The sequence below is a fragment of the Populus trichocarpa genome, chromosome 2 (assembly GCF_000002775.5).
Source record: "Populus trichocarpa isolate Nisqually-1 chromosome 2, P.trichocarpa_v4.1, whole genome shotgun sequence".
NCBI lineage: Eukaryota > Viridiplantae > Streptophyta > Magnoliopsida > Malpighiales > Salicaceae > Populus > Populus trichocarpa.
The window spans coordinates 14,367,536-14,393,975 of NC_037286.2; the positions used below are offsets into that span (position 1 = coordinate 14,367,536).

At 36.4% G+C, this 26,440-nt stretch overlaps 1 protein-coding gene and 1 long non-coding RNA gene across 3 annotated transcripts; one reads left to right on the top strand and one right to left on the bottom strand.

Moving 5' to 3' along the window:
* Positions 1-1,832: 1,832 nt before the first annotated feature.
* LOC18096402 (endoribonuclease Dicer homolog 1) lies at positions 1,833-13,516 on the bottom strand. Of its 2 annotated transcripts, XM_006386606.3 has the most exons (20): positions 11,484-13,516; positions 11,268-11,378; positions 9,758-9,968; positions 9,237-9,631; positions 8,761-8,992; positions 8,017-8,189; positions 7,812-7,934; positions 7,560-7,720; positions 7,243-7,476; positions 7,000-7,150; positions 6,737-6,919; positions 5,768-5,929; positions 5,597-5,692; positions 4,848-5,479; positions 4,468-4,568; positions 4,160-4,359; positions 3,167-4,084; positions 2,897-3,061; positions 2,389-2,762; positions 1,833-2,299 (listed from the first exon to the last, which is right to left on the bottom strand). In XM_006386606.3, exons 1-20 carry the CDS (start codon positions 12,591-12,593, stop codon positions 2,122-2,124), a joined length of 5,910 nt encoding a protein of 1,969 aa, XP_006386668.2. In that variant the 5' UTR covers positions 12,594-13,516; the 3' UTR covers positions 1,833-2,121. The 2 variants fall into 2 exon arrangements, with proteins under 2 accessions (XP_006386668.2, XP_024451581.2); XM_024595813.2 differs by having other exon boundaries at positions 5,597-5,929.
* A 4,622-nt stretch (positions 13,517-18,138) lies between these two features.
* Positions 18,139-19,622, top strand: LOC112326468 (uncharacterized). Its single transcript, XR_002980037.2, has 3 exons — positions 18,139-18,292; positions 18,416-18,965; positions 19,149-19,622. It is a non-coding gene; the product is annotated as an uncharacterized LOC112326468 (long non-coding RNA).
* Positions 19,623-26,440: the final 6,818 nt, after the last annotated feature.

Genomic DNA, 26,440 nt, shown 5'->3' on the forward strand with positions numbered 1-26,440 from the left:
ATAGAAATACTAAATGTATGGATAAAAACAATAGAAAAGGCTACAATAACCAAGAAAATATTTTAATGCAACTAAATATATACTTTATCTAAATCAACCAATGTCGACTTTTAGTAGTAAACTTTAACATTTATATGGCAGAGGTTGCATCATGGATATAATTTGCTAATTCTTTAATAATAACACTAATAAATAAAATACCAAGACTAAAATGTATTCACACCCGAGGGCCTTTAATGTTCATTTATTATTTTATTCCAATTAAATCATAAAAATAGCAACCCCTCTGTATGACCAAGCCATTACTTTTACAAAATAATTGTAATTAAACTATGTACCTTATGAGCATAATAATTTAATAAATCTTAATTAGATCATCAAAATAACTTAAGATGCTGTGGCTAGTCCCAAACTAATTAACATCACAATCTCATCATGCTTAATTATTAAATAAAAACTTTAAGTTGATACACTTTTAATAATCATGTAAACCATATCATGATTTTTTTTGTAGTAATTCTCAATAAATAAATATACTAATAGATCCAGAAAAAAAATTATAAGCTTCGTAGGCAGATGACCCAGTAAAAGAATTGCGAAAATCCCTTGCAATACATTATATTAGCATATAATTAAATTTCATAAGAGGAATCATAATTTTCCAGGATTGATTTCCTGAATAGACGTTGACACAGAGACTTGATAATTAAAAAAACAATTTTTGGGATCCATATCTCTCTGCCATGATTATTAATGCACAACTATTCAGGAATTTTTATGTTGTTAAGAATACATATTTTTCTAATCTATTCTAAAACTTTAGGATTATTCTGCGTGGATGAAAACACAGACTTTTCATTAATTTCTTTGGTAGATTTGCAGGACGAGTTCCATTTGTTGTTGCAGATTCTTTTTCCATGAGTTGGAACAGTTTTTCAGTGATTCGCTTATCTGGCTGGTACGTACCACCTTTACCGCTTTTCCTAAACTGCTTGCCTGTGGATATTATAGAAATGAAGAATCTTTTATTGATCAGGAGGGTGACATTGTCTGAATTCATTTTTTTTATTTTTTTTTGGAGCCAGTGGTGTTCGAGTTCTTTTCTTGCAGTGTTAAAGGTATTCCCATTTGAGCCAGTGGTCTGTTGCATCTGAAATCTTTTGCACAAATGATCTTTTTCAGTTAGCCCTACATCCATCGGTTTTGGTTTCCATCCTGCACGCTGCAGTCTGTCTTTGACAATACAATCTTCGTTTTTTTATACCTTGGTGATCAATGCTAACATGATCACACTGTGTTGCAGGGTCGGAGTTTCTCCGTCGTGGCTGAGTTTGCTCACGAGGGTGTCCTGTGCATGCTGATATTCTAAGCTACTAGGCAAACATTTGTTCTTCTCAGCCGGAACTGATCCAGCAGCTCTTTTTTTAGCTGATTCCAGAATTTATATACTCTGTTATTGGGTCCTGACTATTATTATTATTATTTGTCTTGAAACTATGCAGATTCGGCCATGGATCTCAAACAAATATAGAGTTATCATTGTTTTGAGAACCACAACATTTCCATCTTGCACATTAATGTTTGTCCATGAAAACAAAAATTGAAAGTTTGAATCTGATTCTGTTTATTTAAGGGAACAACGTTGAAGTATATTGACAGAAAATAGTCAATTGCCAACAGCAAGTTCAAAATGGGATGATTACATTTGGATTCCTTGGAAGCATTTTCAGGTTTCTTTATGGACATGTTTTTAAATTGCCATTTCAGCAACCAATCCATTCAAAAAGCAGCCATTGCTCAAGCATTTATGGCAGTCTTTAGGGACAATGAACTTGATGGAGCTACTCCAAAAGCAAATGAGTATAAACTGTAATCAATCGTTATACACTACTTGACACCAACTCACTATTATTGGCGGGCCAAAAAAAAAAAAGTGCCAACTGTGTTATTGGTCTCGCAAATTTGAGCACTTTTACTCGACTGCGTCGAAAGAAACAGTTATATTGATGTTAAAAATATACGGTAGAAGGTAAATGATTCAAGAACAGCACAATTTTTAGGCGGGATTATCCAAGGAAAGGTAGATACTTGAACTCAGCAAATGATGCTCCATTATTGCTATCATGAGTACCGTTTATTTAATAGTTCCAAGAGAAGAACTGCAGCAGAGTCTTTGGCCTTCTTAACACTCGGCATCGGCTCTCCCACACATTCGTCTGTCCATCCTCTATCGGTAGTATTCACACGAACTGCAAAAGTAAACCTCTTTGCATGTGCAGGACCACCCTCATTGACACACCTTAAAAGCCGAAATATAAAATTAGTAAAATGATGCTGTTTTTTATCTATTATTTTGATACGAGGACAGACATTGGATAATATTCTTACCGATATGATGGCATAGGCCAATTTCTACGCAAGCAGATATCATTTAATGTTTGTCTAGTAAAGGTTTGGTTGCCGTTCCTTTTCTTCTTCCCATTTTCATCACTCTTTTCCTTGGCTTCAGCTGTTTCCTTCTCTTTCAAAACAACAAGTGCATTCCTAGCTGCGAGTTTCTGTGCCATTTTCTTTTGTGGATTTTGGGCAACTCCTACCTGAACACCATCAATGAAAACTTCAACAGTAGCCAAATTGCCACTTCGAGTGGCTTTGTATTCCAATCCTTCAGCCTGTTGCTGGCACCGTTCCTGCAGCTCCCTTACAGGATGCATTGGCAGGGTTTCTGGAGTGACCATTGGATGCAACAGAGGTTGAAAAACCTGTAACAAGGGGACGCGAGACAAAGAAATCGTCATCCAATATCCTCATTTATGAACAGTAGGAACTGAAAAGCTGAAAGGGTTGGCGAGAGGTATGACAGCCGCGCTAGTGAGTTCCAAGATTAAAAACTAACCTTCCACACAACCGCTGTATCTCGTCCGCTGTCAAGAAAAATAGCACCAGCAATGGATTCAACGATGTCACCAAGAACCTTTGGAGCTTTGCAATCTCCCAAACCAAAGGAGTTGAACACTGGCTTCAATAGTTCATCTTGAACTTCCCTAACAAAGTCCCGAATCTGTAACATTGTTCACAAAGTGTAAAGACTTCATAAAAAGAGACCAAGTAAATTAAAAAAACCATGGCCACCCCACCACACTAACAAAGGAATAAGATAGCAAACCTGCTTTTCAAGGGCACTTGACCCATGTCTAAGGTGCACATGAAGCTTATGTTTAACTGCAACACGTGCAAAATTTTCATTGTTTACAGCAGCGGCTCGCAAGTCTGTCAGGCGACCTGGGGGCAGATTTGTATATGTAAAAAACAAGTGCCTAGTAATAAGATGATCTAAGACTGCGTCACCAACAAATTCTAATCGTTGATAGCAGGATACTCCAGAAGATGGTCGTGAAGCATGCGTTATGGCTTCTATCAACAAGCCACGATCATTGAACTTAATATCCAAGGCACCTTCTAAAGTATCAAAGTCAACACTCCTAAGAACACTTTCTGGAACATTGAATGGCCTAGATGCACCATCTATCTCTTCATGATCAAACTCTACCTGAATTCCAATCCATTTCATAAGGTGGTTAACAGCATTTTTCCCACCTTCAACATAATAAACACCAATTAATGCTTCAACAACATCTGCCAATGTCTTGCTAGAGAGGACTCTGTAAGAACTAGCATCACTCTCAAGTTCACCATCTTCAATTTCATTTTCATACCCATCATCAAGATGATTCATTCCGGTTCTATCCTCAGCAAGTGACTTCTCCTGATCAAATATGTACGAGTCTCCATCTTTTGTTTCCTCATCAAAGACAGGCAACACTCCAGGAGCAGCCCATCGAGATGGAGCAAAGCGATCTGCTTGGATATATGACTGAAGTCCTTTGTTAAGTGCATATTGATACAAAACCATATTACTTACCATTTGTTGCCTCATTCTAGTAAGTTGACCCTCATGTTTCTGGGGATACTTCAGAAAAAGAAATCGACTAACCACCCATTTCAGGTAAGCATCTCCTAGAAGCTCTGCTCTTTCATAGCAGAATGTCTCTTGGCATGAAGCAGCAGTCAAGGCTTCCAAGATCTGTAGACAAAGGAGGAACACATCAGTTACAAGGTAGTCCACAGCCTTCAGACTTTCAAGTAATAAATAAAATACCTTTGAAGCAGGGACTGGATAATTTATTATATCCTTAAGTTCAACAGCGAGCAGCATGCTTTCAACCCTCCTCATTATCGATGGTAATCTCTGGGCACCTCGAACAAGTGATCCAGGAAGAGGGTGCACCAGACACAGCTCAGGAGGAAGAAACACATAGTAAGTCTTGTCAAGATTCTCTTCAGCATCGCCTTCATTTGCTACAAAAACAAAAATTTGTCCATTTAGCTCAATAAACTAAAAAACTTTGAAGCATGGTTTATGGGCAGAGATGGTTCTGCTCCTGAAGGATAGGGGAAGATACATACAATCTGAGTGTTCAAACCGAGGAGATAAGAGATTCTTGCAGTATGAAACACCACGTCCTCTTAGTAAAGGCTGCTGCTTAAATTTCAATTCAACTCCATACCTGATAATAATACATAAACATAATCAACATCTTGATGAAAACAAACTCAGTAGTGCAAAAAAGAAAAAAAGAGCTTCTCCAATCAATTAGGGGACATGAATATTTCCATCACAAATTCAGATAAGTTTTCCCCTCTTCGGGCACAACATTTGAAATGCATCAAAGTTACCAGTAATGGCATCAGCCCATAGCAATTAATAAGGTATTCAATTATCTTCAGAGAGGAGAAAGGGGCGAGAGCTAATAAAAAATTATTAGGGAAAGCTATGAGCATCGCACTTTTGCTTGTAGTAATCAGCATATGAGCTGTACTCCAGAGGACCAAGATAACCCTCTTTTCTTGGAAATGAGATCTCTGCAGTCATATCATAGCATATGGAATCCACATAAAACCTCTTCCCAGAGTGAGCAGCTGTTACAATTCTCCCCATCAAAGCATCAGCATTGACACAAGTATCAGCCATCATCAATTTGCCTTTGGTCAGCTCCAGTTTTTGCGTCTCAGTTGCATCCCATCCCCTCTTAGGAATCAATCCAGAAGCTTTCACAACATCAAACTGTGCTACAGCTCCCCTGATGCCATAAGTGGGATGAGGTTTCTGTCCAAAAGCAATTCCATGTCGCAATTTCCCAAAACCATACTCCCTCCTGTCTCCACCAAGTGTCCTCTCATTTGTACCAAGGTAAACATCTGGTCGAGCTCTCTGAAGACGATTGCTCCAAGCATCTGTTCCAATTATATTTTCAACCAGATCCCAGTCAATTTCTTTTATAGGATCTACAGACTTATCGCTAACCATAGGGACGAATAAATAAGCTTTTGCAGGATCCCATGGAGTGGTGGAAGGTTCAACATCCACATCCAGTACAATGCTCATCAACCTTACATGAAAATTTTTAAGGGATGCCAGCTGCACACAATCAGGGTCAAACATATCAGGAACCAAATGCTGAGATGTACATTGAGAAAAGTGAATAGGAGTGGTTGGAGTTTGGACCATTATTCCAATAGTTAACTAAAACCAGACCTGACTTTCTGTAATAGGTATGCGACCCCTAAAGACAAGAGATGCCTTCGTTATCATGGTTCGAGCGATAAATAGATCCATCGACATCGATAAGACCTGAAGAAATTGAGGTGTTAAAGAAAAATGCTTAAAATATCTATCTATGCTGAAACTGAAAATAAATTGATATACCTCTGCATCCAGCTCATTGCCAAAAAGCACTGCAAAATTTGAAACTTGAGTCAAGAATGGATCATTTGAAGTGCCAATGTTTAAGCATCTGACTCCATACAAGTAGAGATGAAGCACTTTGGAGTTGTTGCAACCATCCCTTCCGCATAAGATCCATTCTCCCTGGAAGGCCAAAGAGAATAAGTATCTATGCTCTACGAGAAGACCATAATTAAAAACAAACCTATAGCAGCACTTATTTTACACTGCACAAAACAGATAACCTGCAATGATATAAAAACACTATGGAAAGGGAGAAAAAAGATAGGAAAATAGAAGGAATAGAAGGCATCTTCTAAAGATTGGCATTTGAATTGGTGTGATGAGAGAGAAGTGACACTTGCAATACATGTTCATGTTCTGGGTATTTTTGCAGTTCATTGAGATGAAAGTTCAAAATCTTGTCATCTACGAACTCCCTGACCCCCCAAGTCCCAACACCTTTTCCTGTTTAAAAGAAGATAAGGAGAGGAAGAAATAGAGAAACCCCACTCCACTCAACTAAGTCTCAGGCTATTCTTTACCCCTGAAATTCTTGCACCTACTAGGTATAGTAGCCAATGTCTTATAAACTCCCAGTTTTCAATGTTTTTCTTACACCTACTAGGTACAGTAAAGTGCAGGCAAATGACAAAGGACAAGAACATGCTCCTATTCTGATTAGGTATAGAAAAGAGTTTGCACTGGCAAAGCAAAGAAAATGGTGTAGCAATGAAAAAATTGGGACAGAGATATTCACCGACCCAGACCATCAGGATAGTATTCTAAAGTTTGATATCTGTCCGTGTCTTCAAACAACACGAGCAAATTTGTGCAGGCTCCTATTTTTTCTAATCCATCATTGACAAAAATTTCTTTCACTGAACTTAACCATTACCAATCATCAACCCACAGGCAGTCATAACCATGAAACAAACAGTACAAACTTACCTGGAGTGTCTTAGCTACACCTTCAGGATAGAACTCCCGATGCCTAGCAGTACCAGGAAGTGGTTCACCTTCATCATTCTGGTCAACCTTGTCCTTTTCTTCCTCACTTCCCTTGTCTGGCAAGAGCATGTCAGTAAATGCTCCCATCTCATGAAGCTTCTTGCAAGCAGCCAAACAAACAGCCTGCAATTGATCAGATAATTAACACATTCCTAAATTAAAAGCAGCAAAGCTAGCATGATTGTGATGACAAAGTAGCATGCCTGATGTGCAAGGCGCATTGAACTGCATACAGGACCCTCAAGCTCCTCAAATGGTGCATTACAAGGAAGCTGAAGCTTGCATGAATATTCCGTGGGACCTCCTGGCTTCTCATGCTTCTCCATAATAAACCCAGGACGAAGTATTGAATACCTAGATAGTACAAATATTGGAAAAGAAATAAGTACTCCTTAACAACCAATAAGATTATAGCTGAAGTTATCAACAATAGATTGATGAGGCACCTGTCACTGGGTAACTGAGAGCAATAGAAATGAACAAGTCCAACAGCAGAATTTAAGCTCACAACAGCACCAGTAGACTCCACCTGATACACAGTTCCTGGTATTGAATCTACTGCAATTAACCTTGAAGTATCCTTAAGATGACTGAGGTCAGTTCTCTCAATCGCTTCTTTCCTCAGGGTCTCCTCACTATTCCTAGCATTCCTTAAGAATGCTCCATGAGACAGGTTTCCCCTGAGATATGGTAAAAGTTTGAAGTTATTTGATATCTACCACCAGTTAGAAGATGAGACTGAGATTAGATCCAACACAATTACCTCTCCACCATCAAGATGTAATCAGAGCCTGGCTTTCTTGCACGACCTCGAGACTGAATATATGCAAGAACAGTTTTTGCAAGATCAAAGCGAATAACAACATTGCATTGCCTAATATCAAGTCCTTCCTCAGCAACACTGGTAGCAACTAACAATGTCACCTATACAATATATGGAAGCATTTAGTGGGCATTAGCATAAAACTTCAACTTTTGAAGAAACCAAACCAGCAAGTATGGCATTGATACATACACGACCATCTCGAAATTTGGCAATTGTGTCTTGCATTTGGCTTGTTCTCATTTCCTGACTATTATTGTGCCCTATCAAACTTGCACACCTAACAAAACTTAGAGATGGAAGCTCTGCAAAGACCTGTGAGACATAACATAACAAGGTTCAATGAGAACCACGTTACAGGGAGCAACACAAAGACAGAAGTATTAACATATGTGACCTTAGGAAGAACCAAAGCAGCTACTACGCGCTCAACAAAGATGATCGCACGAAAATCCTCCGTGTGCTGATATCTGAGAAGTACTTTAATCAGTGACTGCACTTTAGGGGTCACTTTTCCATCAGCTACAGCAGCTCCTATTATCACATCAACATGTTCTCCACCAGAGACAACTACACCACAGAATTGAACAAGGAGAGAAGTGTATCAACATCATTTCCCTTCAAAACTACTTAAAACTGCTGAAGTTGTAAAATCAAGAGCAGAACTGAGGTCTGCACAGCGGTTCACACTGGTGGGTCATGTCCCCGGTCACATAATGAATATTGCATATGAGAGGTACACTTCCCTAAGTTTCCCTCTATGCCAATGGTAAGGTATTTTTGACACACTGAGATCATTTGTTTCAAGCAGTTTCAAGCATAGATCACTATACCAAGGAATTAATCTAAATTTCCCAACTTAACGGTTCTACACTACTAATTATACTTTTACTGATGCAACTCCTAATTGTACTCATACAATAAATAATGGATTCAACTTTCTCCAGAAATTTCAATTCAATAATTTTCTAATTGTCAAAGTGAAGACTAATTCTAAGAAATTCAGATTGGTACAGATTTACAATCTCATCTGCACCAAGCCTTGATCTCAAACAGGTAATTGGGCCAGCTATATGAACCACTTTGTTTCACTATTACAAACTTACTGAATGTTATGTTGGCAAGAATTAACAACACCCACCATGACTGTCAGGGAGCTCTCCCTCCTCAATCTCATCAAAACCAGGCCCATCCTGAATATTGTCATTCCCATTGTCTGAAACTTTTGTATCCTTGTCTGTAACAGCTCCCTCTGTTAATTGGCATTGTAAGAGCAACACGACTCTTTCGAGGTAGGATTCTTGAAACTTAACATCAAGCTGATAGTTTGCTCTCTCGTCATTTTGTAAGGCAGTCAGAAAGGATTGTGCAACCTGCAATAAACATGGATGCAAAACCAAGTATATTGTTATATCCATACAAAGTTACAGTCCCACAACACAAGATCCTCAGAAAAAAAATGTAGAAAGAGTCCTATCCATTAGCAATTTCAATAAAGTCATCACTCTCAAGATTCATGGTGGCAGGCCCAAGACATTTACCATTGTACTAAGCAATGGAACCCTAAACAATTGTGTTTTCAATAACAAAGGACAAAGTAAACCACTTTGTAAGTACCTTGTAAGCACACCACTGACCCAGATCACCAAGTGCATAATTAATTGCCCTCAACTTTTGAATTAAGTTAGCAGCCCCATCACTTTCTGTTCTTTCAGAGACACCATAAACCTGGCGCAGCTCTTCCTTGGCCCCAGCATCCCTAGCTCCCATAAATTGCCATTTACTTCTTCTCGAGCTAGACTGTGCAGCTTCCTCAACAGCTGCTTCGATTTGCTTTATTTGTTCATGAAGGGACCACAAGCTAGCTGCTTTGTCGTACTCCACCACAACCTCTGCCGGCATTGGTACATGCTTTTCCAGTTCCTTGCGGTCTTTTATCGTACAAACAATTGAGTCCAGTTTACTTTCAAGATTGCGGATCTTTATTGCACAATCCACCTGACTTGAAACACCTGAAACACAACACTATAAGTACAAGGTTTTACAGCTTGAATACGAACTAAAAAATCCTGATTAAAGAAAAACTCTTCTAGGAAAGTGAACAGCTTCAAATTCAACAGTCACAAATTAATGAATACCCTTTAAGTTAACAGGAGAAGCTGTCATTCCAAAAACAGACGGTCTCTTCTCCTTGGGAGTCGTATGGTAAAACTCAGACATCACAAGAGAATATGGATGTTTCTTCACAGCATGATGACACTCATCCAGAATGAGGAGATTTATGGCTTCCATTTTGATTATGCTGTGCCTCAGAATGTTCAAAAGAATTTGGGCTGTCATTACTAAAACCTGCAGAGAGAGAAAAGCAACTAAATAGATCAAGGAACAAGCTACCACCAGAGTGGAAGCAAGCAAAATATGTATCTATTTCCTGTTACTAATGGAAATTTTGCATAACCAAAAAACAAATAATTCAATGGACCTCAAATTAGACAGGGATAGCCATAAGCAGCAACTCCATCGGTTTAAAATGACACATATTGTTGAAACACTTGGGCAACAGACAACATAAGTGTTATGAATGGATGTTGTTATCCACTTTTCTAAAACAATACATCTAAAACTGTGCAGCTGTGATGGAAAGAGATTTCCAGGGTGTTTCCCCTTCATTCTTACTAAATGTAACCCCATTAATGGTTTTGATAAACTCCCAGCTCGATACATTAGCTACGTCATAAAATATATTGAGAACAAAACGACAAGCAGATTAGATAGCTCAAAAAAACACATTCATCATTAAAATTTCTGGCATTCCTTTGTAATAATATTACCCAGATATGGAAATAATAGCAAAACACCCTCAAACATACCTATCTTCCCTTCATCAAAACCCAAAAAAACCATCTGCATCAGATGCAAAAATTTCTGGAGGTATTGTCACAGGTATCCCTCCCCTAAAAAATAAATTTCAACACAAAAGAAAAGATGCAGGGCAATGCACAACCAAATGATCGATTGGATTTTAACTTCTTTTCATTCTGCACATTATTAGGGCTAAGAGCTCCTTAAAACCTTGTGGCTCGCATATTATTTTGAGCTCAGCCTCTTGTGAATTAGTGACTGCGCTCAAGTCTAATTTTCAAGAAAACTTTGGACATACAAACACCAATTTGAGAAAAGTCACAAGAAGCACTGAGGTAAGAGAGAAGCCAGCAAATAAAACTAATATTTATACAAATCACACAATAAAAATACTCAAAGTTTGGATAAGAGACTAGAATGAACTGCAAAGGTGGTGACCCGATTCTCTTACTACTGTACCTTCCCCAGACCTTTGGTGTTGTTAAAATAAAACTTCTAAGATAAATGGTTCAAACTATCAGATGCTAGAAAACAAACGGTTTCCCACATATAATTAAAGATACAGCAACCACAAGAAGAAACTACTGTTAACTGCAACAAGCCCCAAGTTTCTTTGTGCTGCTAATGTTTTAAAAAATCATGTCAAATTAATAGCCATTGTCATAATCACTGGTGATGACTACAGTGAACATGTGAAATAGAGAACAGAAAGATATAACAATTGAATATCACCAAAATATAGCTGTGGAATCAAAATCTAACATAAAGAAAAACTTCAAGAGCTACCTGTTTTGTTTCAAACTCACGCTGCCATCTTCGAGTATCCCAGAAATCTTGACCCATCTCACCACAATAATGGCCCACTTGGTAACCGCGCTCACGAATAACTTCTGCTTGCTGAAGTCAGAAGAGCAAGACAATATAATCAAGCAATACTTGCAGTCAATGAAGATTATCAAAGTTTTACATTCCTAAAGCAGCATAGTCTTCAGAATAAACTACCTGATAAACAAGTGGAACCTTCGGAACTAAAAATACAGCTAGAATTTTTTTATTCTGCCTTTGCAAGTCATTGCAAATGCTTCTGATGAGGAGTACAGCAATGAGTGTCTTCCCTGCCCCTGTTTCAAGAAAAGCTATTGTATTTTTCTTCTTAGCCTGGTCAAGAACATCCAATTGATACTGGCGGGCCTGTTCTTCAGGGACTTTCTCTTTACTCTCCTCTGATTTCTTCTCTAGCTCTCCTTTGCACTCCTGAATTTTGTCATTTGCCTCCCTTCCTTCTTTGTTATGATCAGCTTCCCAAGTGCCCAATCGGAAAACCATGTCTTTGGACCCTGAACGATCCCTCTCCCAATAACCCCTAAGTTCTCTTTCCCTCCAATCCCTATCTCTACCATCCCTCCTATTACTACCACTATATCTATCTCTTCTTCGACTAATATCCCTATCCCTTCTATCGCTTTCATCCCAATCCCGTGACCTCTTCCTGCTAGAACATCTCTCCCTATCCCTATGCTCATGCTGCCCTCTACTAGAATACACTCTCTCATTTCTATAACAACAAAGTCTAGCCCTTTTACCGCACCTTTCATCACCATCAATACCTTGCTCCGTCGACTGCTCATCCTTCTTCCCATTTTCTTTAACAAAATTGTTTGAGAACCTCTCTTCTCTCTTCCCATTGGACAAATTCAACCCATTACCACCATTCTCCACCTGCCCTTTTCTGTCAATATTGTCCTTATCACCACCATTTGATTGTGAAACCGAGCTCCCATGGCAAACTCCATTTTCAACATTAATAAACCAACCATCACCAACAATGCAATCCCGATTTCCATTGGAAACATTAGCTGTCGTACTAGCATTATGAAGAGGAGGAAGACCACTACCATTCTTGATACTATCAAGAATGTGATCAATCCCTCCAAAGAAATCATTATTAACATTGGAATTATTATCAACAGATAATTCTGGAACAATTGAAGTATCAAAATCAACAAAATCATCTATAATATCACAAGAAATATCCTCACATGCATCAAGCCAGTAAGACGGACCACCTCCACCTCCAATCCCCGAAACCCTACCATTACTCTCGCTCTCCATTACCTCAGATAATTTAACTAGTAGTGATCAATACTCTAAAAGGAGAAGAAAAAAAGTAAAGTAAAATATAAGAAAATCAAGAAAACAAAAACAGAATCAAAATCCAAGCAAAAACAAATGAATAAGATCTCGATAAAGCGAATGAAAGAGAGAGTTGGTGAAGAGGGGGTTTGATTGTTTCTTTTCTTTTTCTTTTTTCTTTTTTTCTTTCTGAAATGCAGATTAGGGTGGATAGACCGTACGAAGCACGCGAATATTTAAGAAGGGTAATAAACAAAAAGAATTTCTTTTTTAATTGCTGGTTGGTTGTGCGATTCTTTTAGATTCACACGGTCTATCAACCCTTAATTCTGCTTCCTTGCTCCTCCCTTTTGTTTCTCCTTTAGTCTTATCTTCTGATTGAAATCAAGCCAGACCTCCAATTCCAGCGTGCTTTCTCTTCTTCTTCTTCTCTCTCTTTATGTTCTCTGCAGTGGCTTTGGCTTTCTTCTTATATTCTCTTGCTGGTTTAAGGAAGATACGAAGCAAAGAAGGGGCTAGACGAGAAGGATTCCTTTTCTCTTCTTTTTTCCACAAAAACAAAAACACAAAAATAAGAAGAAGAAGAAGAAGAAGAAGAAGGAACAGAAGACAAAAGGAAAGGAAGTTAAGGGCTTAAGGCAGTTCTGTAAGCAAAGTAGAGCAAGACCGTAAAAAAGTAGTGTTGGCCTCGAAGTTACTTCTGCGTGATTTTTTCGAAACTTCTGGCGGTGTACGATATCTTTTAATGTAGCAAATGATCTCTCGACGCGTGTTTTCTCCGCACCGTGGGCTCTTCTGAATGGTCAAGGCTGCCGGGGTTTTTGTTTTTGTTTTTTTTTTTTTTAAGGAAATTCAATAGTTGTTGCCTCACGCGTTTGCTTGTTTCCTGATGTTTTCGGAGCAAAAGGAGGGGGAGAGGGTTTAGGGTTAGAGAGATGGGAGCCTTGAATTTATGTTAGGAAAAAAGAGCCTTGACACGTGTCAATTTGATGACAGTAGGACCCACACGGGTGGAATTTTGGTATCATTCGATGGAAAAAAGATCGCCAGTAAGCTACAAAATATTTGCCGAAATGATAGGTCCGTCTGATGGGACATTCTGGTCCGTTTGATATATTCTTTTTTTACTATTTTTTAACCCGTATGAAAAAAAAAAAAGGGAATTATTCCCTATATCTCAGAACTGAATATATTTTATCCTATGAGATCTTCCATTGGGGGACCTAACAACTGTGTGTGTGGCCGTGATTGGGATTTTTTGGTTTCAGATAAATCACCGTAAGTGTCATGATTAAGTTCTTATTTTCCTCATTCATTATTCTATATTGTTGGCACGTTACTTTTAGGATTGTAAAGTTAATTTCATTATATTAATTCAATTCTTGTATGATTTAAAAAAGTTTTTAATTCGTGATTATTTTTTAAAAATAATAAAATAGTAATATATTGAATCGATTCGTATTAATTTGGATTAACTTGTTAAATTTACAACTTGGAGCATGACATTATGTTAACAAATCAAAATAAATTATATACTTTGATTCTCAACCAACTCAATATTGAAGGATAAAATTTTTAAAAAAAATCAAATAAGAAAAAGAAAAAAACAACCCAAGTCAACTTGCTAAACCCATAACTTGAGTCATGAGACTAAGATAACCCCACAAAAAGTAAATTGAAATAAATTATGAAGTCTAATTTTTCAATCAACTCAATGTTGAAGGATGAAATTGAAAAAAATCAATTTAGAAAAAGAAAAAAAAACATGACCATTATTATCTCAAGTTAACCTGTCAAAACTATGATCTGGGTTATGGGACCGAGATAACCTCATGAAAAACAAACAAAAAAAATGATCCAAATCATGAAATCGGGATAACCTAATAGAAAGTAAATCGAAACAAGTCATTAAGCCTAATTCACAATCAACCTAATATTGAAAGATGAAATTGAAAAAAAAAATATCAATTAAAGAAAAAGGAAAAAAACCTCAAGTAAATCGAGTTAACTTGTTAAATTCACAACACGCATCATATGACTATGATAACCACATAGAAAGCAAACTGCAAAATATCATGAAACTCAATCTCTAATAAATTAAATGTTGAAGAATGAAATAAAAAAAATATAGATTTTAAAAAAAGAAAAAAAAACATTATTATAATGAATAATATTTTGTAAACTGTTGCATAGTTAAAGTATTACCTCTTTTAATTTTTTTTGTTAATACGCATGGACTATTTATACTTTTTTCCTTATATTTTCTTTTAAGAATTATAAATTTAGTTTAAATTTAATAAGATGTTATGTAAATTTTCATTGTGTTTAATTATGACTTGATAATTTTAATGAATTATAAAGTGTGTTGATTTTTTAATTGTGTTGGGAAAATAAATTGTTAAATTTTGAGTTATTTGTTTTTTGTGGCAATGAGTTAAAGGCTTGAAAAAAACACATTGAAATCTTTTTTGGTGAGTCGAGCCCAACTCACCAATATTAGAGAAAAAGGTTTTAAGAAAAAATCATAGACATTGATGGCCTTCGATATAAATAAAATTAATTTTATATTAAATATAAGCATAAAAAATTCAAATAATGTTAATTTGTGATTTCAAAATATAAATGAAAGAAAAAAATAATACTAAAAGAAAGAAAGAAAAGAGCACAAAACCAAGAGTTTCCCCCATTAAAATTCTCTCACCCCTCCCTTTGTGAGATTAACGCTCAACCCTATTTTGTGAGCTGAATGTTAACTAACCCCTTATAAAAGAACTTCCTTCCTCGAGAATCATCCTGGGATGAAAAGAAGTTAAATTTCACCTCGTTTACTCTCATACCAAACATTCTCTTAGCTTTCTAATGAAAATCTTTCTAATGAAAATTTCTGTGAGTTATTTGTGTTGGGGGGTTGGTGGGTGCAGCCTCGAGCATTAAAGTAAGCCTTTAATATGCCATGGGAATGGGGAAATGGAAAGGTTTCAGGCATCTGTGCACTCTGATGAATCGTAAATGTTGCAGACCTCTCTGTGTCTCTGCTCGATATTGCAGCGTTCGTTTCAGGCTTAACTTGTTATACACACCAAATCACGTCTTCAATTTTGTAACGCGTCTTCCGGAGTTAGATTCCTTGTACTGTCACTGTTTTCGTTCCTTTTCCTTTTCTTTTCCAAGTAGTTTCCTGGTAATAAACAAGATTTGGTTTTCAGGCTAAAGATATCTTTGGGTCGTGGACTGGACGCTACTGATCACATCACTACAGAACCTGAACCGTGTTGAGAAATCACTATGCATTAACCTTAATTTAACATGGATTACAATAATGAACTGATAATCTTCATGGGTAAAATAGTTTTTTATAGGTTCATTTGTTATTTAAAAAGTGTAGCCCCCTCATATTTTCTTATTCGCCACTGTAATTGTTTTTTTGTTTTTATTTTTATTTTCTCATTTAGTTTTTTTTTGGGGAGACCCAAAAAATTTGTAATAACATCAATCATATAATTTAGACTACGAGTTTAATGGGATATCCCATGTAGGCTTAGTTTTAATTAGCATTTTTACATATTTGTCATAAATGTTTTTATATATCTTTTTTTTTCACTAATTTTCAATACTTGAACTTTTTTTTTTGTTTAAAAAATTGTTTCAACCCCGAAGAAGGGCGACTATGAAGGCTACTATTTTCTATATTTAAAACGTCTTTAGATACCAATGAAGCTAAGTGCTAAGTGATCAATTGATTACAGGGATGAGGTGCAAGTATTAGGATTTTTTTATTTTTTAAAAAATATTATTAATTAATCAAAGCTAATTGTGCTTAGGAAAATACTGTTTATATAAATTCATGTGCATTGTTCATTGAAGAGCATAATGATGATTTTCTCTACACATCAAAAAAAAACTTTGAATTGATTATTGGAGGTATTGAAATCTTTTCACATGTCCTGTTAGTTATTAAAAAATTAATTAGGGGTGAATGTTTCTTTTCTGAATTTTTAAGCATAATAAAATGACTACATTGCTATTGAAGATAAAGATTTTAAAGCTGGCTTATATAGGCCTTTTTGTCTGTTTACTTTTTAAAATATAGTAAAATAACAAGTTTACTTTTGAAAAAAAAAGTTTTAAAGTTGTGTTGAGGAGCTTTTTATTAGTCTTTTCACTTTGGTTCTTTTGTTATTACCAAATAGAGTACGAGCAACTTAGTCTTTTAGTATACATTAAATGTTATTTAATAGAAAAAGTTGTTAGCTCGTGCAGGCCTCCTACCGGCCAAAATCCCCCTTCTGCCATGTCATTAAAAGGGAAATGACATCCTCTTTCTCTTTTGGTGGCACATAAGGTCGTTCGTGACACGATTTGTCGTCGACAACACTTTCTTTCACTTCTCTTTTTTCTCTTCTCCTCTTGAAATTCATGTTGATTATGCAAAGTTTTAGAGTTGTCTTGTAATTTATAGGGATTTCCACTTTGCTCCATATTTTTTTATTTGTAATTTTTTTTCTTTATCTTTTAATAAAATTTTGATTTGTTTTCAATTGCATCTTTCAATTTCAATTTGTAATATGTTATTTTTTAAAAAATTTAGTCCTTATTCTTTTGATTTTTTTGGTTTATTAATTAATTTTTCTTTTCAATTTCACTCTTCAATCAAAAATTTATTTTTATTTTTTATTTCAATGTTGATCCTTAATCATTTGAATATTTTAATTTTTTTAGGGTCCTCTTGTTAAATTGATTTTTCTTTTCAATATTACCCTTCAATCAAAGAATAAAATTTATTTTATATTTCAATTTTGATCCTCATTCTTTTAATTGTTTTAATTTTTATAGGTTCTTTTGTTAAATTAATTTTTTTCTCAATTCCACCCCTCAATCAAAAATAAAATTTATTTGGTATTTTATCTTGATTTCATGACCTGAGTCGCTGGTTTAGCAAGATAACTTGGGTTGACTCGGGCCGATTTTCTAAGATCTTTTTTATCCAATTTTATCTTTTCGTATTTGATGAATTTAGAGCTGAGCTACATTGTGTTTTTAAACAAAATATTTTTTTTTCCAATTTAATTTGATTAATTTACTATTGTTATTTTTTTTATTTAATTAAAATAAAATTAACTTATTTAATCTAATCAAATCTACGACCAAGTTACCCATTTTTCTTCCTACTTTAGAATGCTTACACGACACTAAACATTATTTTTTACTGAAAAAAAAGAGAGCAGGCGGGGTCCACAGCTAGTCCAATTCTATTAGAGAAAACAAAACTGGTAGCTAGGCCAATTGTTTTAAGAGACTTCAGCTTGGAGCTTTTGAAATTATTTTTTCTTACATCATTACAGTGGTTCTTTTAACGAGATTCATTTTCTTTCTTATCACAATTATAACCACAGCCATAATCCAATATCTAAGCCAAACATACCTAAGTACTTATTTAGTATTGATGTGTTTTTAAAACACATGTTTTTTTTTTTAATCTAAAAGAATGTTTGATCAATTTATATATATATTAGAAAGAGTTTTAATTTAGGGGTTAGCAATAATTCAACATGTTTTTGTTTTTTTTTATAAGTATGTTCCGGTTTAAGTGGATGTTATACCGAATTACCGGTACTGCTCTTGGACCAGGTGCTTCGGATTAACTTGTAAATTAAACACAAAACCGAAACAAAAAAGAGGTAAGATCATTGATATTTTTTTTTAAAAAAAGAAAAGTAGATCCTTGATTCGTTGTTCTTGATCTCCTGAGACATATCGTGGTTGACTGATCCTTAACTGTGGATTTTATCTTATCATCCCAGCATCAGAAATATTTTGGAAAAAGCTGTTCGGGCTGGAGATAATCACAAGGGAATGGTTGGTCGTCACAAGCTGCAACAGATCAGTCATTGAAAGACACCATGGAGAAGTTTCCAAGCTTTTGAAGCAAAGGTACACATGTGTGGTTGACCACAGAGATGCTCTAATCCTTTGATAAAGAGGGTTGAGCTGAGGGACAACATGTAATTTTCATCTTTCGAGCTTGTTGACCTCTGGGAACATGAAAGGAAAAGGTCTCGGCGCAACGATTTGGTCTCTTCTTCTAACAAGTTGATGTTAAAGTGCTCGATCCCCTGGACCCTGATAAAGCGATCTTGCATATCTTTGCCCTGAAAAAAGTGGAAAATGAGCATCGCATTCATCAATCAGTAAGAATAAGGAAGTGGAGCCCTACCATGATAGCACATGGTCTTGCTTGTATGGCTTGTTACAGGGATTCTGGTAAGGCCTAAGACATGCAATGAGTCTGGGGTATGTGGAGAGTACAGAAGGGTCCTCAATTCTTTGGTCCCAGAATAGATTATGCTGGCAGTAAGTATTTTATACGTTTATGCCTAGTGGTGCCACTTGAAAAAAACTGTAAAACCAAAAACAAATTTAATAAAAACCAGAAAAAATACTCAATTTTCTTCGTTAGTGTAAGGAAGTAAGTTTTTGCTGTCATTTCTTCATAGTTCTAGTATGTTTACACCTGCCTCTTTATCTTTTTTGCAGATTAGTTTTCCAGACCTTGAAAGCTACGGTACTGGAGACCTAGACAATTTTGTTGACTGGATGGAAGAAAAGTGGAGCTAGTTTCGCCATTTTAACAGTAAGGTAAGCTCTATTGTCTTCATCTACTCAAGTTGGGTTTTGAACCTTTTGTTATAGATAATACAAAGAAGAGAATAAAGACGAATAAACCATAGCTTTGAAATGTGAAATGGTTGTTTTCAATGGAGACTTTGTTAAGACTTGCAAATAATTGATGGAAGTCTGAGAGTTTATTTTTCAATGGAAGGGCCCATTAGGTTCAGGGTTACAAAATGGATAGTTCAACCTTTTCTCAATATGCTCACCCATCTTTTCAAGGTCTAAACGAGGACCTCCAATATTTTAAGTGGCTAATTAACCGAAATACTTCTAATTAATTTTTTTTAATTGGTAGTATTAAATAGTGATATCACTACCAGAAATTCGCTAAATAGCAACGGATTTACCGACGGAATATGTCTGTCGGTAATTTGAGGTCGAAATTACCGACGGCCACTTTTCCGTCCGTACTGCAGTCGGTAACTACCGACGGAATATTTTTCATCCGTACTTCAGTCGGTAACTACCGACAGAAAGTTTTCGTCGGTAGTTACCGACTGAATTACAAACGAAAAAGTTTTCGAATTAAAAAAAAAGGCGGGTCGCTGACGTGGAGGTTTTGGCGGGTTATTTTTTCTGACGGAATCACTGACGGATTCAAAACGACAGCCCGTACAGTGACGTGACCGATTCACCGTTTACATTGCCGACGGAATCACCGAGGGATTTGAAATGGCAGATCCGTACGATGACGTGTCAATTTTTTCGTCAGAATCACCGACGGCATCATCGACGGAATTCCGTCGGTGAAACCGTCGGAAAAAGTTAATATATGTCAGCTCTGCCGACCCTCTCCTTCCCTATTTCTCCTTCTTCTTCCTAATCCCAACTCTCCCCATCTGCAAACAACCAGCCCCCCCTCCCCCCCAAACAAAAATCTCCCTCATATCAGCACAACAAGTTATATTTCTTGAAGTTTTGTGGTCACAGAATCCGTGTTCTGATTTACCGATGAATTTTATCAATTTTTGTAAGTAATTATATCTTTTTAAATTTTAACGTTTAATTAAATGTCAATTTTATTGTTTTTTTAGTATATGTATTTTGTTAGTAGATGTACATGTTTTATTGTTATTTCTCAAACAAACTTGTAGTATATGAATGTATAATTCTATACCTGTTATGGTTTGTTTTAGATTTTGTAAGATTGTATTTGTTTGTAAATTGTTAAAACTTTATGGAACTATCCGAAGTACATGTGCTATTTTGAAATAATTAATAGCTTGCTTAATGGGTCCGTTTAAAGTTTTATCAATGGTATTGCGGAGTGGTAATTTCGTAAATTTATATATTTTAATTTGTATGGACGTTGATAAATGACTAATGAATATTTAATATTTATGAGAAGTTGTGATTGGTTTGTTGGATAATCTCGAGGTAAAGTAATATTTTTGCAAGTTTATTTACCTAACTTAGTTAATTAATACATGATGTCATCATAATTTTATAGAGGTTCGATATAAGTCATGGATGATCGTTCATGGATGTATCGAGATTCACCCCAAGGATTGCGGAGGATGGATTATTGTAACAGGAGTTCAGGGTTTTATTAATTTCACAACATCTATTCCCAGAAATTTTACTGGAGGCAGTATTAGGTGTCCATGCAGGAAGTGTCAAAATAAAAAGTATCTGCATCCAGATGTTGTAATGATGCATCTTCTACACAAAGGGTTTATGGAGAATTACCAGTGTTGGTATGCACATGGAGAAGTATTTGTTAGTAAGAGGAGAATGGAAGAAACGGTGGTTGGGTCTACTTCTAGTGCTAGCAACGTGCATGAAGCGGCAAATGATAACACTAATCCTTACAGAAATATGGTTATGGATGCAATGAGAATGAATCAAGGTAATGTCAGTCAATGTCCAATCGTAGAAGAAGAACCTAATGCAGATGCAGCTAGGTTTTTTGATTTGTTGAAAGATTCTGACGAACCATTATGGGATGGCTGCACGAACCACAGTAAATTATCGGCCGTAGCACAGGTGTTCACCATCAAGTTAGATCACGGGTTGAGTGAGGCCGGGTATGACAAGATTATTGAATGGGTAAGAAGCATTTTACCTGAAGGGAACAGGACTGAAAGAGAACTTATATACTGCGAAGTCCATGATGAAACCCCTCGGTTTAGGATACCAGAAAATTGACATGTGCCCTAACTTCTGCATGTTATACTACCTTGAAAATGCTGAGATGACCGAGTGCATGACATGCGGGCATTCCCGTTACAAACCTAGAACTGGCAGGGGAAAGACTCTAGTGGCATATAAAAAACTTAGATACTTCCCGATCACACCTAGACTGCAGAGGTTAATTCATGTCACCAAGGACTGCTGAGCACATGACATGGCACCGAGCATATGATACGGTTGATTGAGTGATGGTGCATCCTTCTGACGGCAAAGCGTGGAAACTCTTTAACAGTGTGCATCCTCACTTTTCAGCTGAATCAAGGAATGTGCGTCTTGGGTTGTGTACAGACGGATTCAACCCATTTGGGTCATTTGCTGCTCCTTATTCTTGTTGGCCGGTCATACTCACAGTTTATAACTTGCCACCGAGAATGTGTATGAGGCCGGAGTTCATGTTTTTATCTACTGTCATACCTGGTCTAAGCAGCCCGGGGCGGAATATAGATGTTTGTCTTCGACCGTTGATTGATGAGTTGGCGCAGTTGTGGTCCTCCGGAGCTCTGACTTATAATATATCGAGGAAACAAAATTTCCTTATAAGGGCGGCTTTGATGTGGACTATCAATGATTTTCCAGCTTATGGAATGCTTTCTGGTTGGAGCACGCATGAGAAACTCGCATGTCTATACTGCATGGAAAACAACAAGGCATTCACGCTAGCAAACAGAGGTAAAGACTTCTTTTTTTGACTATCACCTGTCGCTTCTTGCCACTTAATCACAGATACAGAAAGAACAGAAAAGATTTCTTTGTTGGCAGAGTTGAAAAAGATGTTGCATCCCCGCGTCTTTCTGGTGAAGAATTGCATGATGTTGTCTCAGAGTACAGTGACATTGTGTTTGGCCTTCAATCAGGTAAGCAAAAGTTTCCTGGTTTTGGTTTGACCCATAATTGGGTAAAGTGAAGTATCTTTTGGGAGCTTCCTTATTGGAAGACCAATCTGCTCTGCCATAACCTTGACGTCATGCACATCGAAAAGAACATGTTTGAGAACATTTTCAACACCGTCATGGATGTGAAGGGGAAGACAAAGGACAACATCAAGGCTAGATTGGATATAGCTTTATACTGTAACCGTAAAAATATGGAGTTGGTTTATGATGAGTCACGGGTCACAAAACCAAGAGCAAGCTTCGTGTTAGAGAAAAACGCACAACTGCTAATCTACAAATGGCTTAAGAGTCTGCTGTTTTCCGGATGGACATGTATCGAACATATCAAGGCTGGTTAATATAGAGGACTGTAGATTGTATGGAATGAAGAGTCATGACTGCCACATGTTTATGCAAACACTCATCCCATTAGCTTTTCGTGATTTGTTGCCAAAGGGAATATGGGATGCACTCACGGAGATCAGTCATTTCTTCAGAGATATATGCTCCAGCAAGTTGAATGTTGATCACATTGAGAGGCTTCAAACGAATATCGTCGAGACACTATGCAAACTTGAGATGATATTCCCTCCATTATTTTTTGACTCAATGGAGCATCTCCCTATACATCTACCGTTTGAGGCAAAAGCTGGAGGACCGGTCCAATATAGATGGATGTACCCTATTCGAACGGTTAGATATTACAGTTGCAATGTAATTCATATATAAAAGTATTTTATATGTTTTTCTTAATTGAAAATACTTGATTAATATTTCAATGCATGTACTTGTTTAATCTCAAGAAAAAGGTTAAGAACAAGGCGCATATTGAGGCTTCGATATGTGTGGCCTATATTGTTGAGGAGATCTCAACATTTATCTCGTACTATTTCGAACCTCATCTGAGAACGAGAATCAATCGCGTTCCACGGCATGATGATGGCGATGAAGTGTCCTTCCAGTGAGAACTTGTCAATATTCTCCAATACTGGACGACCCACACCTAAAAATGCCGTAAGAGGAAGATATTTGTCGGAAATAGAGTTCAAAGCAAGCACACAACTATGTTCTATTTAACTGTGATGAGCTGAGACCTTTTATTCAGTAAGTTTATACTAATTAAACTTTGTTAGTAATATACTGCTAATTATATATTGTAATATCATACACTCATTATCACTTGTAGGCAACATTGATAATATTTGCTCTCCAATAACTCACAGCTGACCGAATCCCAGATCTTTCAATTACAAGATGAACAGTTTGCCACGTGGTTCAAAACACATGTAAGCACTATCACAAACTCATTCTAACTTGCAAAATTACTGTATGTATGCATGTCATTACGAGATTCTCGTTCATTTACTGTTTATTGATGTACATTACATACAAGGTTTATCAAATGGGAAGGAGTGCGCCTAAGTCATTGTCTTCACTAAGCCTGGGGCCTGAAAGAAAATGTAAGTGCTACAACGGGTATTTTATCAATGGAATATGTTTTCCATACTGAAGAATACGGAGCAAGGAAGAAAGACATACAACAACAGGTGTTTGTGTTAAGGGATCCACTAGTAGTGAGTTAGAAGTTGACTACTATGGTAGATTAGAAGAGGTCGTCGAACTGCAATATCATAACGAGTAGAATATAGTGTTTTTATTCAAATGTTATTGGTATGACACGACTGACAGAGGAATCAGAGTTGATCCTGCACTATGGTCTGATCGAAATCAACTCAAAAGCTAGACTCCACAACATAAACAATGTCTTTGTTTTCGTAAAGCAATGTCAACAAGTTTATTACACATACACCCCTTCATTGAGAAAGGATCGATCAAGAGTGGATTGGTTGTCCGTTTTAAAAACGAAACCCCGGGGTCGTGTCGAGGTTGTTCAGGATAAGAATGAAGACATAAGTGTGCGAGATGAAGTCTTTCAAGTTAGTGAGTTGGTTGAACCATATCGAGTTGCTCCTTCGATTGAATTGGAAGAAAATTCAAATTTTCAGTGTTTTCGATGATAGTTTTGTTGATGTTGACGCAGGGGAGTTGAATTTTGTTTTGAGCTCTAGCGGACAAGCAAATGTCGATGAAGAAGATGATATCCATTTTAAAGATTGCGATGAAGGTGATGACAATTGAATTGATGACGAAGAAGAAGAAAATTCTGACTAACTACCAAAATAAAGCCCTGTGTAAAACCCTTTTTTTCATGTAATTTAGATTATGGATGATATATTTTTTAACACGAAATATTTATTACTTGAAATGCCACAATCACCAACGTCCATACTGACGGATATAAGTCCGTCGACATTTCACAGAGAGTTCGAAAATAATTACTTGAAATGCCACAATCACCGGCGTCCATACCGACGGATGTAAGTCCGTCGACATTTCACAGAGAGTTCGAAAATAATTACTTGAAATGCCACAATCACCGGCGTCCATACCGACGGATGTAAGTCCGTCGACATTTCACAGAGAGTTCAAAAATAATTACTTGAAATGCCACAGTCACCGACGTCATTACCGACGAATATAAGTTCGTCGGTAAGTTGTCGGCGGGTCAAGTTTACCGACAAAATCACCGATGGACCGCGCGAATTCCAAAGGGTTGTGCATTAAATGCATCTCTGACCGCGTCATCTTGCCGACAGAATTACCGACAGACCACGAAAAATATGGAGGGTCATTAAAAATTTTGGTGCGAAATTCAAAATTTATCGACGGATTTTTAACACTTCACCGACGGACTAAATTAAAATAATAATTAATTTTATATCCGTTGGTGAATCCATCGGTAAAACTACCATATAAGTTCCCCCGACCGCCGCTTCAGTTCATTTTTTCTTCTCCTCAGTTTTTCACCGATTCTTTTCCTCTCTATTCTTCAAAGGTTTCACCAGCAATCTCTAGCAACTTTTCTCGTGAATCTCCATCAGTTTAAAAGGTATGTGTTTCTTCTATTTCATTTTACTTTAAGGGGTTTTTTTTGCTATTTTTTTTGTTATGTTTTTTGTTTTGGTGTATTTTTTATAATGTAGATAAAGTCTTTTTTTTTTTTTTGCATAATTCATTGCTAAAGTCTATAGTTTTTTTTAAGAATTTATTGAATATTTTTTATTGTTGTATTGGCATAATTATTATTAGTTAATTTGTTGAATATTTATTGTTAATGTTGAATTTACCTTAGTATTAGTAATTGAATATTTTGGAATAATTGTTAATTTTACTTTACTATTGCATGATTTATATTTAATTTTTCTATTAATTTTAATTGTTAGTCTACAGTTTGTTTTTTTATTTATTGAATATATTTTATTGTTGTATTGGCATAATTATTGAATAATTTGTTGAATTGTAATTCTTAATGTTGAATTTACCTTAAGATTAGTAATTGAATATGTTGGAATAATTAGTATAGATTGGATCAATTGGTTGTGGCTTTTGTTAATATGTGCAGGTTTGTGGATTTGGGTAGTATTCAGTATAGGGGAGGTGCTGTCGAATTTTTTTTTTAACATTTGAATTTAATTATATAATTATTTGTATAAAATTGTGGAGATGCGCAGAATGAAAACCAGAGCTGGTCGCTCATGTACGGTTGCAGCTAGTTTGTCTAGCAGCAATGATGATATTTCCTTAGGTGCCTCTCAAGATGAGGCACCTATACCACCTGCGCCGTCAACCGATGCTGCCTCTTCCAGCGCTACTTCACAGCGCAGAGGCGGGGTGCCTTCGTAGCGGAATCAATTTACCCGCAAGCACGAGGCACAGTGGAAGGACAACCTTTCAATGTAAGTTTGTTAAGGTTTTATTTAAAAAAAAACAAATTACAACATAATTTATGAAGTAATCACTATTTAATTTATTTCATTTATTTTACAACATAATTTACAACATAATTACAAAGTAATTTATGAAGGTTCACAAACATTGAAGCCGCCCGAGTAATATCATCGGCGTTTAAATCGTCGATGGAGATTCCATTGTTTCAATGGAGTCAGATATCCAAGCATCCTGAATGGATGCCTCAAATCTATGCATGGTTTGATAGATTTCAGGTTGGTGTTAATTTATAATTTTCAG